General features: G+C 39.0%; 1 protein-coding gene across 1 annotated transcript; it reads left to right on the top strand.

Moving 5' to 3' along the window:
• Positions 1-2,664: 2,664 nt before the first annotated feature.
• On the top strand, positions 2,665-12,598 carry LOC125380883. Its single transcript, XM_048396642.1, has 2 exons — positions 2,665-4,127; positions 12,571-12,598. Exons 1-2 carry the CDS (start codon positions 2,665-2,667, stop codon positions 12,596-12,598), a joined length of 1,491 nt encoding a protein of 496 aa, XP_048252599.1.
• The last annotated feature ends 6,069 nt before the right edge of the window (positions 12,599-18,667 follow it).

The raw sequence follows: 18,667 nt of genomic DNA on the forward strand, positions 1-18,667 counted from the left end.
TGGGTGTGGGTGTGGGTTTGGGTGTTGGTGTGGGTGTTGGTGTGGGTGTGGGTGTGGGTGTGGGTGTTGGTGTGGGTGTGGGTGTGGGTTTTGGTGTGGGTGTGGGTTCGGGTGTTGGTTTGGGTGTTGGTGTGGGTGTGGGTGTGGGTGTGGGTTTTGGTGTGGGTGTGGGTGTGGGTGTGGGTTTTGGTGTGGGTGTGGGTGTGTGTGTGGGTTTGGGTGTTGGTGTGGGTGTGTGTGTGGGTGTGTGTGTGGGTGTGTGTGTGGGTGTGGGTGTGGGTGTGGGTGTGGGTGTGGGTTTTGGTGTGGGTGTGGGTGTGGGTGTGGGTTTGGGTGTGGGTTTGGGTGTGGGTGTGGGTGTGGGTGTGGGTTTGGGTGTGGGTGTGGGTGTGGGTTTGGGTGTGGGTTTGGGTGTGGGTGTGGGTGTGGGTGTGGGTTTGGGTGTGGGTGTGGGTGTGGGTGTGGGTGTGGGTGTGGGTTTGGGTGTGGGTGTGGGTGTGGGTGTGGGTGTGGGTGCGTGAGTGCTTGTATATGACCCATTTTATAGTCTTTATTAAGTGTAAACCTAAAACTGTGTTGCATGTTATGTGTTAATTGCTCATTGTTCTTGGCCATTTACAGATTTCACAGTTTAGTTCTTTACCCACAGATTTCAGGATTGGACTTTCAATTAGGGAAATCACCTCGTAACATCGGTTTCAGTTCAGTCTAATTGCTCGGGCCTGAGTCACCAACAGACTGTGTTTTCAATAGGCTATAAAAAGGAGGCGACAGATAATAGCAATTGGTTCTGGGTACCTACCACAGGCTTAGATAACCGACCCACATTCAAATAGCAGTGCAGAAATACACAAGAGTAGGTGCGAAAGTCATACCAAATGAATGTGTTAATTTTGAATGTCGCGACAAAACCATTTCCATATTCACAAGGAATCACTGCTGAAAGCAGAGTCTATTGTTTTATTATATACTTCAGTGTGAAAGACTGAGTTTTCTGAAGTTGAGAAAAGTGTTATTTTCATTGCAGTGAACATAACACCTGATATTTCACTGCAGTGAACATAACACCTGATATTTCACTGCAGTGAACATAACACCTGATATTTCACTGCAGTGAACATAACACGTTGACCCGTACTATGTTAGCCTACACGAGACAGCTCGTACACAAACTGTTGATTTACGTCAGTTCAACGTTGACAAGTCATAGACAGATGGTCATTTATGTAGTCAATACCGATTCTTACCGTTTGTTATTTTGTTGAAAATGATTTGTATTAAACTGTGAATTTCTCTTCTGATTTGTCAGTTGATACTTTACGTTTGCAAAGCTCCATTTTGTTACTTGAATTGCGTGTATTCTTTCGCTTCGAACAACCGTCTCATTGATTTGAAATTTATTTTTTGATGAAGTTGATTTTGTATATAATCATATCCAAATGTATATTAAAGAATTTTAGTGACATCAAATATTTTTGGTTACTTTTGTTTATATTTTTTAAGATTTAGCAAAGACGGAACTACATTTGTAGTCGTACTTACAGGGGGTGGAAAACCGTCCATGTGTGTTATGTAGGGAGAATTTATGCTTGAAGGTTTTACATTTGTAATGAAATAATTTAATCTTCCTCCAGACAACTACACCAAAAGAATATAATAAATAGGATATTTCATGTGTCGAGTGAAATATCAAGTTTCTCTCACCTCGTGACGGGGGAAAGGAGATATTTTCACGAGTGGCGAGTCACTCGGTAAGAGAAACATGATATTTCACTCGACACATGAAATATCCTCTATCTATTCCGACTATATGTTAATTATGCTCTTGTTATTAATCACCATAGTGATGCTACCAGGTGTTCTCGAAAAGGTGAGCGTATCCTGCCCTGTCGGTGGCAACCCGTCACAAAAGCATGCTAAGGCAAACCAGATTCAATCTGAAAACACATGGAAATATGTCAGAATAGGGAATTGCATCGGATATGATTTTGCGTCAAATTTGGAAATGTCCTGCACATGTATACCATAAAACTTTACAATCGAGGCCTTCAATGTTGGGACCCTGATCAAACAATTTTGGACAAAGAGTCTTACGACGCTCTTCCACAGCAGCTGTAACGTAGCTGCTGGAATATTGCTCCACATAAGGGTACGTTGACTATTGGAATATACAGAGGTTATCACGCGAGTGTGTTTGGGGATGGTAAATATCATGTATTAGGAATAAGCATTGTATTTAACGAGCCATGGCGAGCTAAATACATGCTGTTTATTCCTAATACAGGATATTTACCATCCCCAAACACAAAAGCGTGATAACCTCTTTATCATATAATATCATTCTTCAATTCTGTGCTTGAAAATCGCTTCCCCTAACTCACAAACATTACCTAAACATTGCGAGTTTTCCTGGAATGCGCGCATTAATATTTATTACGTCACAGGGTAAGTGATGTGTCAGTCGGACAGTGACAGTAGCCAATATAGTTCCAACTGAAATCTCTTTCTTACACAGTGGCGAAGCAACTTATACTCAAAACAACAATTGTTTTTACTTGCCTTTCGCGGCAATCCATCGCTCTTTCCGCTATAGTAACTGCCCTTTGTCAAAGGACCTCGGTCATCATCATCGCCCCAGCAGACAAAGGCAAGGCAACTGTCATCATGGACACCACCCACTTCAACACCTTAACCGACAACATCCTCAACGATCAATCAACCTACAAGCAGCTAAAGAAAGACCCCACCAATAGCCTACAGAAAGAGCACAAGACCATACTCAACCAACTTCGGGACAGCAATGAAATCGGCCCCACCCTCCACAAAAAACTCATCACCAGTCACCCCAAACCACCTTATGCCCGGGCAACCATAAAAATTCACAAAGACCCCGTCAAAGCCCGTCTCCTAGTCTGCCCCAGAGACACAGTCCACTACAATACGGCCCAGCACCTAGCCCGCCTCCTCGCACCTCTTGGCAAGACTGCCAAGTCTTTTGTGAAAGATTCGTCAGAATTCTGTAAGAAGATTCTCGACATCCCCCAACCAGGAACCCTCATAAGCTACGACGTTGTCGACCTATTCACGAATGTACCCCGGGACGAGGCCATGGAAATCATCACAACCCGCGTTGAGGAAATCCTCCCATCCCTAGACACCCGCCTAACAACTGACAGCATCATCCGACTCATACACTCCTGTATCAGCTCTACATACTTTACCTGGAAAGACACATTCTATCAACAAACCCACGGCCTCCCAATGGGATCCCCACTATCACCCTTGTTCACCGAGATATTTATGACCCACCTGGAAGAAAAAGCCCTGGAAACATCCCCAATAACTCCCCTCTGCTGGTTCCGCAAAGTTGATGATACCTTTGCCATCCTACATCCCAACAATGACCCCAGAACTATATTGGACCACCTTAATTCCCAAAACCCACGTATGCAGTTCACCATGGCGGAAGAAACCAATCGACAGCTCCCTTTCCTTGATGTACTCGTACAGAAAGATAAAAACGACAAACTCCAGACCACTGTTTATCGGAAACCCACCCACACAGATCAATACTTACACTATGCATCCAACCATCCACCTCAAGTCAAAAAAGGAATTGTGTCAACCCTAGCAAGACGAGCTCACAACATCTGTTCCACGAAGCAACATCTAACTACTCAACTTAGCCACCTCAAACAAGTATTTACACAGCATAACTGCTATCCTGAGCAACTAGTACAACAGACGATAAAGAACATCACCAAGAAATCTCAGAAATCCCCACGTCCACAGTCTGCACCCTTTGTGATCAGCCTCCCCTACTTTGGAATAGTTAGTCACAAAATCCAGAGACTCTTAAAGAAACAGGCCAACATTGATGTAGTCTTCAAAAGAAGTCATACTATTCAGAACACAATTAAAGCCACAGGGAAACCACCATCCAGCCACAAGCCAGAACCATCAGGAGAGGTGTACCACATTCCGTGCAATTGTGGACAAGCTTACATAGGAGAAACATCTAGGCCCCTCAAAACCCGAATTAAAGAACATCAAAGCTCAGTCACCACAGATGACTCTAAATCAGCTCTATCAGACCACATCCGTGACAACCCAAGCCACAGCATCCAGTGGGAGAGAGTCACAACCCTCGCCACCAACCTCAAAGACTTCAAGATCAGGAAACTACAAGAAGCCATCAACATCAAAAGACTTCAGCCCTCAATCAACCGTGACCAAGGCTATTACATACCCCTGGCGTACCATCAACTCATCAAAGACCCCAATCAGCCATAATCCCGTCGTTTACATTACTGGCTTCATCCTTTGTTTCATGGCACTGACTTCACCGATGATTGTCATCACTGCCCTTGTGTGTACACAACAGGCTTCTCTACCCCAGTATAACAATATCTACTCTACTGTACAAACATTGCCTCCTACGTGTATATATACTTGCTTACTGCACTCTGTAAATCTTCCTAAACAATCGTAAAATAACCGTGGGTATAGACCAAACTCTATCGGACCAATGTCCCCTAGAAAATGGTACTCCACAGGGCAGTATCCTCAGCCCCACCCTCTTCAATATAATGATAAACGATCTATTCGAGGGCCTATCCCCTAAAGTAAACACATCAAAATTCGCGGATGATGGAGCCATCTGGATCCGCACTAAAAGCATGAACATGGTCCAAAATTTACTCCAAAAATCTCTTAATAAAATACAACAGTGGGCTGACAAATGGGGCTTCTCCCTTAACTCAGAAAAAACAACAGGAATAGTATTCAAACATAAAAACATGAAACCCGCCTCCCCAATCCTCCAGCTAAACAATCAAACAATCAAATTTCAAAAACAAACCAAATTCTTAGGACTTATTTTCGATGAACATCTCACCTGGGATGCTCACATCCAAAACCTAACAACTAAATGCAGTAAAGACCTAAACACCCTAAGATGCCTAACTGGTTCTAACTGGGGAGCATCCAAAGATACCCTCCTCTCTCTCTACATATCACTAATTAGATCAAAACTAGACTACGGCTGCGCCATATACAACACCCTAAACAACTCTCTATCTAAAAAACTTGACTCAATACAATATCAGGCTCTCAAACTAATTACACGCACCCAACATGGCACCTCCTACACCTCACTTCAGGCCTTAACAGGAGAAATGCCACTAAGTCTACGCAGGGAACAGCTAAGCTTAAATTTCTGGGCCGCGTCCCAATCAAACCCTCTCATCCAAAACTTAATAAACCAAAACATCAGCCCCAAAAACCAAGCTCTAGCTCGTAAACACCCCTTACTTACCCCAATATCCCAAAGAATAACAAACTACCTAAATGAACACCAAATTAAAAATCTTAAACAAAACTGCAAACAATCAAATATCTTCACCCCTAAACTTAAAATACCCAAAATAGACACAACACTAGCTAGCCAAATAAATAAACAAACCGACCCAAACATAGCTAAAACTACCACACTAGCATACATACACGAAAATTGGCCAAATTGGTGTCACATTTACACGGACGGATCCTCAGATCCGACCTCCAAACACACAGGTTTCGGAGTCCATACCACACAACCAACTAAAACCACACAATCCTTCCGACTCCCAAACAACCAATCAATATTCACGGCAGAACTAATGGGCATGGCCTCAGCCCTCCATAATCAAGAATCCAAAAACCACAAAAAAATCCTAATACTTACCGACTCCCTAAGTGGACTGCAAGCCCTCCAAAACAAAAATACCAAAAACCGACCTAAATTAATAAATCAAATACTTAAAAGCTCCAACGACCTAACTAAGGCAGGCAAACAAATAACCTTCTTGTGGATACCCGCCCACGTAGGAATATACGGTAATGAAAACGCCGATAAAGCAGCTAAACTATCCCTCAAAATCCCAGAAATAAGCTTAAACTTACCCATCTCAAAATCAGAAATTAAAAGTGTAAACAAGCAAAAAATCACCAAAAAATGGCATAACCTATATCTAAACTCAAATAGCCAAATCAAAAAAGTGCTCAGCAAACCACTAACCAAACCAAAAATTCTCCATCCATCCAAAAAAATCGACAGAGTAATCACTAAACTCCAAACAGGACACACCAACCTAAATAACCACCTAAAAAATTTTAAAAAACACACTACAGGTAACTGCCCACACTGCAAACAACCAGAAACCCCAGAACACGCACTCATCCACTGCACACACTACCTAACACATCGAACCGCATTACAAACCACCCTCAATCTAAACAAGGCTCTAACTCTAGAAGCAATACTAAACCCACAAAATAAACTAGAAAACTTCAAGGCCTTAGGCGTATTCTTAATCAAAACGGAACTAATAAAACGCATCTAAAAACACAATAACTCACCAAATCAAAATCACATAAACAAACAAACATCCACCATACCCAGCTCCCTTAGTTCTCCTCCCCAATCCCATCGGCATCTATTCCAAATCTCAAAATTCCCAAATTCTATATAAGCAACCCCTAAAACCCCCCTCTTGGGTTGCACAGACCACCTTCGCCCCTTTCGGAAACACATTAAATGGCCTGGCCGGGCCCGTGTGCGAAATACGCATCAGTCGGAAAGCGCACGTTAAATCTCCAAAGTAAGTAAGTAAGTAAGTACTCTGTAAATCACTTGCTTGATAACGGTGTTAGAACCTACACCGAAACGTCGCTCTTAATTGTAATAAAGAAGTTGTTCATCCATAAATTCTTATCCTTACTTAGTACTCCAACTTCTAAATGCCTATCAAAGAAGTTACCTAGTCTATGAGACGTCACGGCCACGGTCGGACGTTGTTGACAGTCTGTCTTGTCATAACGTTAAGAAGTGCAGTCAGATGTACACACAGTGAAAAACGAAACAAGTTAACAATTCGATCATATTTCGGCCAAATCCAACTGTTTTAATTTGTGGAAAAGGTTCCAAGCCGCAGAGGTCTACAAGCACAGATATGGCTACTCATCCCGCTTGGCTAGGCCTCGTGCCCTCGCAAAATTGTTTCGAAATGTATATATCCAAAGTTGCTTAACTTATAAAATGCCTTAGCTACGTCACAGTTAGACAATGATTTTCAGTATATTAGACTGTTCTTTGGATAAAGATAGCAATTATCCCAGACGTTTCTCCAGATTTCCGATGGTTAATTCTGACTCGATCGCCGAATGACGAGGGCGACGCCATGTTTGTTTATAAACACTGAAAGTAGTCCCTACTTGACCTTTGATACTTGCATCTCTATCCGCATATGACCCCAACGGATATCGTTTTTATCCGTGGGATTATCCTCCCGAGAAACCTACCCATTATATGATAAATACAAGTATCCGCCCTAGAACTGTTGTTCTACTTGATACTTCTTGAATTGATAACACAAGTCCGTCTGAGGGTCCACAACATTTTATTGTGGGTGGGGGTGGTAGGGGGTGCTTCTGTCCAGCGCCGAGTTCGCCCGGCGCACACTTTACGGGACACACTGTATATTACACGTGGCATATTGTATATTGCACTTGATAAACAGTATAATGCATGTAATATAATTTTCGATCGTGACAAACATGCCCTCATGCTTGTGAATGCGGCAGAGTGGAAAATCGATATGATTCCATCAAAACTGTATTGTTTGTAAACATTGTCTAATTGCTGAGCAATACTTATGACAGATGGACATTGGTTTAGAATTGGATTAGGTGTGATGTACAATGGGGGACTGCCTAAAAGTCGGGCCAAGAAAAGTCGGGGCGGGCCGGGCCGGGCCAGCGGGTAATACTAAAAATGGAATGCAGAATAATAAAACGAAACATGCATATCTCGGCAGATCTCAAATGGCCAGAAACGGATAGTTTTGCTCATTTAATTGAGTTTGAATCAAAATGCATCTTCAGCAATGTTATGAACTGATAACTATAGCTACATACCGAGAGTTCATACCGAAAAGTCAGTGTCTTGACTGTGTCTTTACTTTGATGAGAAGGTTTCTCACCGACCTTAGCGTGCAGGGGTGTGATGTCCTGGGCAGGAATTCGAAATGACAGTGTTTTAACTACTCTTCTTTCATTAATTAACGTGTTTGGCATACCTAATTAACCTTTACTAATTTATGTTAAACCAACACAGGATGTTTTCTGCAAGTGGATATTCGCGAATGTCATAGGACTGACACGACACGTGTTAATAACTGTCAAAGCGCTTCTAAAAATACAAAACATACTTTACATCTATAGACTAATTATAATATCATATCTACCTATATAACACTTAAGTGTCTCATATTGCAGTAGCAAACACGGTGCTCAAAAGTGAAGCCCTTTTCCCTCTACATTCTCTCTATCAGAAGTGTTTTGCTTGTGTTGGGTCCGACTTGGCCCGGGCGGTCAATATCAACTTTAAACACACAGATGTATCTTCAAATGTGTTTACATCTATAGATTAGTGTTATATCTACCTATATACCACTTTATAATGCCACGGTACATCGTATTCAAAAAAAAAAAGGGGCTCAAAGTGAAGCATTTTTACTATATTTTCTTAAGAAAATCTATGTCAGAAGTGTTCGGTCCGACTTGGCCCGGGCTGTCAAAATCATCTTAAACCTCACAGATATATCATCAAATGGATTCACATCTTTAGATGAGTATTATATCCACCTAAATACCACTTTATAGTGTCTCAGATCGCTGTACCTAAAGGAAACAAGGTGCTCAAAGTGAAGCCCTTTTTCCTCTACATTCTCAACATAGCCTCTATCAGAAGTGTTTGGCATGTGTTTAGTCCGACTTGGCCCGGGCGGTCAAAATCAACTTTAAACACACAGATGTATCTTCAAATGTGTTTACATCTATAGATTAGTGTTATATCTACCTATAAAACACTTTATAATGTCACGGTACATCGTATTTAAAGTAAACAAGGGGCTCAAAGTGAAGCATTTTTACTGTATTTTCTTAAGAAAATCTCTGTCGGAAGTGTTCGGTCCGACTTGGCCCGGGCTGTCAAAATCAACTTAAACCTCACAGATGTATCATCAAATGGATTCGCATCTATAGATTAGTGTTATATCTACCTATATACTACTTTATAATGTCACGGTACATCGTATTTAAAGAAAACAAGGTGCTCAAAGTGAAGCCCTTTTCCCTCTACATTCTCAACATAGTCTCTATCAGAAGTGTTTGGCTTGTGTTGGGTCCGACTTGGCCCGGGCGGTTAAAATCAACTTTAAACACACAGATGTATCTTCAAATGTGTTTATTTCTTTGGATTAGTGTTATATCTACCTATATACCACTTTATAATGTCACGGTACATCGTATTTAAAGAAAACAAGATGCTCAAAGTGAAGCATTTTTACTGTATTTTCTTAAGAAAATCTATGTCAGAAGTGTTCGGTCCGACTTGGCCCGGGCTGTCAAAATCAACTTTAAACACAGATGTCGGACGATAACTCAAAGAAACCTGGTCTGTTAAAGTCGAGCACTTCGCTGAATCTTCTCAAGAAAATTTCACCAAATGTGTTGGAGTGAAGTATACTCTTTACTTACTTACTTACTTACTTTGGAGATTTAACGTGCGCTTTCCGACTGATGCGTATTTCGCACACGCGCCCGGCCAGGCCATTTAATGTGTTTCCGAAAGGGGCGAAAGTGGTCTGTGCAACCCAAGAGGGGGCTTTAGGGGTTGCTTATATAGAATTTGGGAATTTTGAGATTTGGAATAGAAGCCGATGGGGTTGGGGAGGAGAACTAAGGGAGCTGGGTGTGGTGGATGCTTGTTTGTTTATGTGATTTTGATTTGGTAGGTTATTGTGTTTTTAGATGCGTTTTATTAGTTCCGTTTTGATTAAGAATACGCCTAAGGCCTTGAAGTTGTCTAGTTTATTTTGTGGGTTTAGTATTGCTTCTAGAGTGAGAGCCTTGTTTAGATTGAGGGTGGTTTGTAATGTGGTTCGATGTGTTAGGTATGTGTGTGCAGTGGATAAGTGCGTGTTCTGGGGTTTCTAGTTGTTTGCAGTGTGGGCAGTTACCTGTAGTGTGTTTTTTAAATTTGTTTTAGGTGGTTATTTAGGTTGGCGTGTCCTGTTTGGAGTTTAGTGATCACTCTGTCGATTTCTTTTGATGGATGGAGAATTTTTGGTTTGGTTAGTGGTTTGCTGAGCACTTTTTTGATTTGGCTATTTGAGTTTAGATATAGGTTATGCCATTTTTGTGATTTAATGCTTGTTTACACTTTTAATTTCTGATTTTGAGATGGGTAAGTTTAAGCTTATTTCTGGGATTTTCAGGGATAGTTTGGCTGCTTTATCGGCGTCTTCATTTTACTCTTTAAAGTGAAGCCTTTTTTTCATGGTATGTGCCTAGTCGGAAAATCCCTTGCTTTTACCTAATCCGTCGTGTGTTTTTTTCAAGGATCATACTCACAGGGTAACACTTGGAGAAGGTAAGGTGAGACACTTTGCATTTCAGGATAAACCTCTCCCTGAACCCTGCTTAATGCTTCTATTATCTATGAGTGTGTTTAGGAAAACAGGATTATCTGAGACAGTTGTAATCTGCCATACCACGAGAATACGTGCTGCATCTCCGAGCAGCTCGTTCTGTGAAAATTTCATATTTGGCAAGGTGAGCGTATCCTGCACCACCTGTGGAACAAACACACGCAAAGGCAAGTTAGTTGTTAAACCCAAAAAATACGAAAACGATAAGCACAAGTCAAAACAGAGAATTTCATCGGACATAACTCCATTTGCTACTTCTGTGGTAGTCACCAATCAACCCATTTATACTTCAAAAAATAGCTTTAACCCTTTTAAAGCTTTTGAGAAATTCAACAGTATGGTCTGACAAAGCAAGAAGCACAAATGGGGCATGTTTCGGCCAATGATTAGAGTATTCTTGCAAGTCTAAGGGTCCAACAGGAGTTATTTCTGCGACATGCTATTTCAAAACCCAAAATTCAGAGGGATATATATGAAAAGAAAAATTGAAATAATACAAATATAAATTCCTTCCAGGTGAAGGCTATCACTTGAAATCAAATTAACAAAGCAGATTTTAGTCAATGACACATCTCTTGGGGTAGAAGTTCATCTCTGTCACCATGCTATGGTATTTCTGGAAAGGAAAGTTAACTTACAAAGTTGTAATATACGTTAAAGGCTTAATGTTGCTGATTAAGCGCAAAGATATAAACTCTGACTGACTGCTCAGTAACATTCATGTAATATTAGTAATATTCAAATAAGTGTACTTGTTCTAGGTATGTGTGACGTGGGTACATATATATAAGCGTATAGAAGAAACGTCAACAAACTTGTAACTATGTATAAAATAATAAATAAGCCATGTCCTTCATTTATAACTGATCTTATACCACCACTTGTGTCACAGAAGGTCAGTTATAATCTCAGAAACTGCCATGATTTTGTAGTTCCATTTGCACGGACATCTACGTTTAAAAGGTCTTATATTATAGATACATTAGGCCAACAGAATAATCTATCGTCAGGAATTAGGGATAGTCCGTCAATATCTTATTTTAAAGCTGTCGCATCTGAGCAGCCTACATCACCACCTATGCACTATAATTGCGGTGAGAGATCTACAAACATATTGAACACTAGATTGAGACACAATTGTAGCACACTAAATTCCAACCTGTTTCGTGTTAATTATCTGATACTATTTCCTGTAAATGCGGAGCTCCTTTGTTAAAATTCATTCCATTTCTTCTTCCAATGTACCTTATATGATGATATTAGGGAGACATTACTGACAGCTATCGATAATCTTGGAGGACAAAAAAACTCTAATTTGTATTCTTTTTGTGATCCAACCTTAGATGTTTTCCTGAATACAAAAATATTCTTGTCTGTACACAAATTTATAGAAACGAGTAACAGATTCAGAAGCTAGCATATTATGGTTTCCAAACTGTTAATCATTAATATTGTTTAATCTATATACAACACTAACGTGTATAATATTAGCTAATGTATGGGATGCACACTGTCTTCACTTTCCAGCACATTTTACATATCCTTCATATGAGCACTGTATATATATTTATATTGCGCACTATGTTTCCACAATGTGATGCTTCAACTGTAAATTGTAAATTTTCATTATGCAATATTATGTATAACTGTATATAGGGTGAAAGTGGTAATAAGTGCTGCACTTGTGCCCAATCCCTTTGTCTTTGTGGACAATACAATATGTTTAATAATAATAATAATAATAATAATAATAAGCAACCAATGTATTATGATCAGGATCCATTGGTATCCCTTCAGCAAGTGCGAATCAGGTCCTAACACATCTGTTTTGTCATGTATCACGCGCTATACAGTCGAACCTTTCATATGTGAAATGAATGGCAAAAATATGATTTATGAAGTATCTACCAATTACTAATAAAATACATTGTGCTGTACAGACTAACACAGCATGCTGTGACAGCGCGCTGGTTTATTGAAACGGCTGATGAAATGCATATGTAGCCTAGTTTAGACTATAGACTTGTTTTGTGTACAGATGTGACGACGAGGTTGGGATAACCTGACACACATGAGCATTAATAGCCATGTTTACCTGTACTAGTTGAGAGCCAAGGTTGAAGTCATTCATGTGTGAAAAATGTTGTCGAGGCATCTGTAAACGGCTAAAGAAATGCAAATGTAGCCTAGTTTAGAATATACACTTGCTTTGTGTACAGATGTGACGGCAAGGTAAGGGCAACCTGACACACATGAGCATTAAAAGCCATGTTTACCTGTACTTGTAGTTGACTGCCAAAAATGCTGTCGAGGCATCTGTACATCTTCTTTGTCGAATTGCATTATTAAAGTACATCAAGATGAGACATCATATACATTCATATATATTTGTTGAGCACGAAACCTTGAAGTGTAGCCAGGACATTTCCTCAAAACTATGGGCGGCCATGTAGCTTCAATATCTTATAAATTATATCACTGAACATAGGTCAAGGTGTATTCAGTAAACAAAGATCTGAAGGGCTGTATTTCCTTCATCGTACACACTATGCGTTCGTCACAGTTTGTGAAGGATTACGGATACGAACGAACTAGCACTTGTTTGGCAGGTAGGTTTTGTTAAGATTTGTTATCTTGTTCTCTCTCTACCCTCTACTTCCTTAATCACAATTTAAATCCTAAATAGACTTTCGGGCCCAACACTGTGGCAATTTTAGACCCTCTGTTTCTGTATTTACTTGAGCTCATTTCCCCTAAGGTTTTCACATCTCATAAGACTAAGCCATCAATCATGTTAAAGCTGTCTGACATGTTTCTTATGAACAGTTTATGAACCTAAACAATGTCCAAGTGACTTAAGCACAAAAATACGCGAACACTTCTGACACAGAATTTCTTAAGAAAATACAGTAAAAATGCTTCACTTGATGATACATCTGTGAAGTTTAAGTTGATTTTGATCGCCCGGGCCAAGTCGGACCCAACACAAGACAAACACTTCTGATAGAGACTATGTTGAGAATGTAAAGGGAAAGGGCTTCACTTTGAGCACCTTGTTTTCTTTAAGTACATCGATCTGAGACACTATAAAGTGGTATTTAGGTAGATATAATACTAATCTATAGATGTGAATCCATTAGATGATACATCTGTGAAGTTTAAGTTGATTTGACAGCCCGGGCCAAGTCGTACCGAACGCTTCTGACAGAGATTTTCTTAAGAAAATACAGTAAAAATGCTTCACTTTGAGCACCTTGTTTTCTTTAAGTTCAGCGATCTGAGACACTATAAAGTGGTATTTAGGTAGATATTATACTAGTTTATAGATGTGAAGTAATTAGCCAGTAACACTTTGGCCCGTCTTGGCCCGGCCCGGCCCGACTTTTAGGCAATGCCGTACAATGGTTTGCTGTGGACCACTTTTTTATTTAATAATGTACAATACGACTAACTAAATACATTGACATACATACATCCATGATACAGAATCAAGCAAATAAAAATACGAATGCTTACGCTGGTTTATAACAATAATTGGGCATCTGCAATGAGAAAAATGCCAGATACCACCAACAGTATGATTTGGAACCAATTTTTTAGAATATTTGGCCATTCATTATAACATGATGATAGAAATGTTTGCCTCTCTCTTTTAAAAAATATACATCTGAATAAGTAGTGAAATTCATCAGCAATAGATGGAGAATTACATAATATACAGGTTCTATTTTCCTTTGGAATATTTTTCCATCGGCCAGTCTCATTAGGTAAATTATGATTACAGGTTCGAAATCGTAGTATTGGAATTGATATGCGTTTTGGCAAAAGAAGATATTTATCAAGAACCGGAGTGTTCTTTAAATGCTTATAACATAATCCTTTAGAAACAGAATTAACACCACTTCTCCATTTCTGAAAAAAAAATATATCTCTACGTATTTGCTCTACTTCTGACACCAGCCACTTTGTTGTGCAAATTGACGGATTGTTAAATACATAAGATAATCCAATACTATCTAGTATATCCCTAACACATCTAACCCAGTGATTTGTTGATGCAATAGTCTTGTTTCTATTAAGTGACAAATATTGATATAACAGCTGTGAAAGTTTATACACACCAGTTTGATATGTTAATTTGTGCCAGAAAGATATCATTCGTTTACAAATTATTATTCTTAATGGTAGCCTACCTAATTCGCCATATATCATATAAAGAGGAGTTGGATTTCTTAATCCTGTGATAAGTCTGAGGAATTTGAGGTGTATACTTTCTATAATTTCTACATTTTCAAAGCCTCAGATTTCTGAACCCTAAGTTAATATTGGTAATACCATCGTATCAAAGCTGATAATACACAGTCCAAAGGTAAATTTTAATTTCTTGATAATTTTATCAGACAAAACATAGCTTTCGATGCACTTTGACTAAGGGAATAGTACAATTCCTGAATACATATAAGTGTCGACAATATCTAGGGTTTTATCAGAATAGTGAAATTTAAGTTTCAAATTTTTCAATGGGCCACCACCGAAAATCACAACTTTTGTTTTATTTATATTTACATGTAATTTCCACTCTCCACAATATTCATTAAAAGAGTCTAAGGCTTTCTGTAAACCTTCTGGTTATTTATCAAATAATACAGCATCATCTGCATACAATAGAATTATGAATTGGATCCATACAATTAAGTCTTTATCTTCATCATAGTTGAGATTAACTCCTCCACACCCAGATGAAAGCAAAAAGGTTTCCACATCATTTATGAAAATTGAAAATAATAGAGGGGATAGGTTTTCTCCCTGTCTGACACCTATATTACAAGGAAAGTAACCAGACATTTTATCATCACACTGTATCAGCGATTTGATATTTTTATACATATTTTGAACTAACGTAAGAAATCTACCTTTGATGCCAATAGTCTTCATTTTCCTCCATAATCCGACCTGTTACACAGTGTCAAAAGCTTTAGTAAAGTCTATGAAAGCGCAGTATAATTTTTGTTTATTATATGTTAATATTTGCATAAGCATATAAATTACAAATATATTGTCAGCAGTTGTAAAAGATTTCCTGAATCCTGCTTGAGCAGGTGTTAGATTATTATTTTTATTTAAGAATTTAGTCAAACGGTTGTTTAAAATTCTGGTGAATAGTTTTCCCAAACAGCTAAGGATAGTGACAGGCCTATACGAGTTAGGATCCAGTGGGTCACCTTCTTTCTTGTAAATCGGTTTAATTATTCCCACTGACCAAGATTCTGGAAGTATACCCTTTTCAAATATCAGGTTAAATAGTTCAACTAACAAAGGGGTTAATAAATCAATACTATCCATAAAATAATCATTTTCTATATATTCAATACCGGATGCTTTATTTCTCTTTAGTTCTCTTACTGCTATCATAACTTTGTCAGATGTGACACCTCCATTTAAAGTTTCAGAGTCATATTGAGTATCCATAGTACATTGCTCCATTTCCGGGTCTTCTGAAGTTGTCTCATTCATCGATTTAAAAAAACTGGTAAAATACTTCAATTTCATCTAACATTTTCCAAAACTCTTTTGGAGAGTGTTAGTGTTTTTCTCTTAACATTTTACCTAAGATATCTTTATATTGTTTTATATGCTTATCCATACATCTTATAAGCCCTATATTCATATTTTAACAGGCGTTTATTATAATTAGAATTAAATCTTTTCAAGCGGCGTTTTGCTTTGTAAAAAACCTTTTCTAGCATTTATACATTCCTTTCCAAACCATGGTTTATTCATCTTACATTTCTTACCGACACCCTGCCTCCGGGTCCGAAGGCATCGCGTGCAGCGTCTACCAGCACGTGCCCGGCCTCTTCAGTTATGTCATTGATCAGATGTGGGTCAGCTTGGCCTTGTCTAGCCACATGTGCTTTCCGAGTGAGAATGTTTATCCTTTCAGCATTTAAATGTTGTAGAAACCTGTTAGTTCTGTCTGTATTATAACGTTTTGGTCTAGGATGAGTATTTTGTACTGTATTTACTCCACACTGGATACCTACCGTTTGTTCTTGGAGTACAGTGGTGGCTTAAGAAAAAGACACTGGGCAGTGCACATCTGAATTCAGGGGTGAGAAATCTAAAATGGCTAAGTCAGTGAACAGAAGTAAGCACATGGGGGAGGCTAAAACACAGTCAACAACACTTACATCATTACATGTTGTTTTACTACATTTTTATCCTGTCCCAGTCTACCATTACAGATGAATAAGTTAAGATTTTTACATATCTCTATTATTTTATTCCCTGAATTATTAACCCTTGCATAATCTTGATTAGCCCTGACCTGTGGTATATTAAGTTTATCTAATAATTTATCAGGCTCAAATTCATTACACATATCATTTATATCAATATCAAACTATCTGAGTACTTGCTTATTGAATATGGTATAATCACATAGCTGTTTAGTTCTTGCATTGAAGTCACCAATCAAGACAACATACTCACTCAAAGAGAGAAAAGGAAGTAAATTCTTTTCAATTTTATTGTATGTCTCACTTGTAAAGTAATTTGAATTTTCTGGAGGTAAATCTACTCTTCCCTAAAAACAAATCTTGTTTGGTGTCACATAGTGTCTTTGATATTTTTATCCACAGTACATATTCACATTCTTCTTCTTTTATAACTGATATGTATTTTTCCCAATCACATCTTATTGCTACCCCGAGGCCACCTGAGCGTCTTATTGCTCCGTTCCTATGCTGAAAGTACAGTTTATAACCTGGTAATTGTAAATCATCTAGTGAATCAGTTTTGGTTTCCTAAAATCCTATGATACCCTTGTTTTTAATGAAATTGGTAAATTCTTGATATTCTAACTGCTTTCTAAGGCCACATATATTTAATGAAAGTAGTCTTAGGTGGTTGTGGTTACTTGCATTATAAACATTATCATTATCATTTTCATCATCATCATCATCATCATCATCATCATCATCATCATAACCATCATTTTCAACAATTTCACTGTTATCATCTATACATTCATCAAAAACATCAACATTATCAGCATCGACAGTCATGCCCTCATTTTCTTGTACATTATCAGCATCGACAGTCATGCCCTCATTTTCTTGTACATTATCAGCATCGACAGTCATGCCCTCATTTTCTTGCACATTATCAGCATCTACAGTCATGCCATCATTTTCTTGTACACTGGTGACAGTATGAACATTGTCACCAGTAGAGTGGATATCACTCATTTCACAGGCAAACTTATGCAGGGAGGGCATGGAGTGGGAGAACAACAGTCATAACAGTCATTAATGGGGCAACGGCGATCGGAGGGAGTAGAGGCGGCAGGCTTGTGAAGAGTAGATTGGGAAAGCAAAGACGTATATAAGTCTTTGGGGAAATTGAGCCATGGGGTTTTGGTCATTTGCACCTTTAGATTTTCGGCGGATCCTCCAAGGAAAACAAGATTTACAGGCGGGCGTACCAGCAATTGAGTTAGTAGGTTTGAATGAAAAGAGAGACATTGATACCTTAAAACTTAACAAGAATGACAAAATTGTATTCACACTTACCCAGTGGAAATGAACACAAAAAAATCACTAAAAGTCACAAAGTCACTGACACATGGTAATGAGAGTTCAGTTGAATTGTTTTGCCTTTGATGAAGTCCTTGTTTTCGCATGTAGGGGTCGTTGTTCATGCGTTGCTTGCATCTGTGGAGTGGAGTCCAAGGGTACAAGTTGTTCTTCAGTATCCTTTTCACCTAGCTACAAAGTGTCTGAATTGTGGTTTCCGTGGCACCATTGACAACATTTTAAGCATTTGTCTGACGGGAATGGCTGGGACCTTCCACCGGCGATACCCAACCACACCAACCACACAGACACAAACTACAACAACCTAGAAAAAATATTATACAACCACCAGAAACCTGTATTCAGCTTTGAACAAACTTGTTCTGCTGTTGGGCGTCCATCTATATCTCCTTTTAAGGCTCCTTTGATGATGTCTCGCAGTCCCTGGTCAGCGACATGACGGAGTTCTATTTCCCCTGCCATCTCGGCCAGACGGCGTCCATTGTAGTAGGCAACTAGTTTGTTGTGGTCAAATTCCTGACGCAATAAAGCAAAGGC

This window comes from Haliotis rufescens, unplaced genomic scaffold (genome assembly GCF_023055435.1).
Source record: "Haliotis rufescens isolate VD_foot unplaced genomic scaffold, xgHalRufe1.0.p SCAF_16, whole genome shotgun sequence".
NCBI lineage: Eukaryota > Metazoa > Mollusca > Gastropoda > Lepetellida > Haliotidae > Haliotis > Haliotis rufescens.

What these genes read in the sequence shown, in the direction of transcription:
- LOC125380883 (XM_048396642.1), top strand. Translation starts at nt 2,665, where the DNA reads ATGGACACCACCCACTTCAACACCTTAACCGACAACATCCTCAACGAT. An exon ending in AACCCAAGCCACAGCATCCA is followed by an intron (nt 4,128 to 12,570) that starts GTGGGAGAGAGT and finishes TTTTGTGTACAG; the next exon opens with ATGTGACGACGAGGTTGGGA.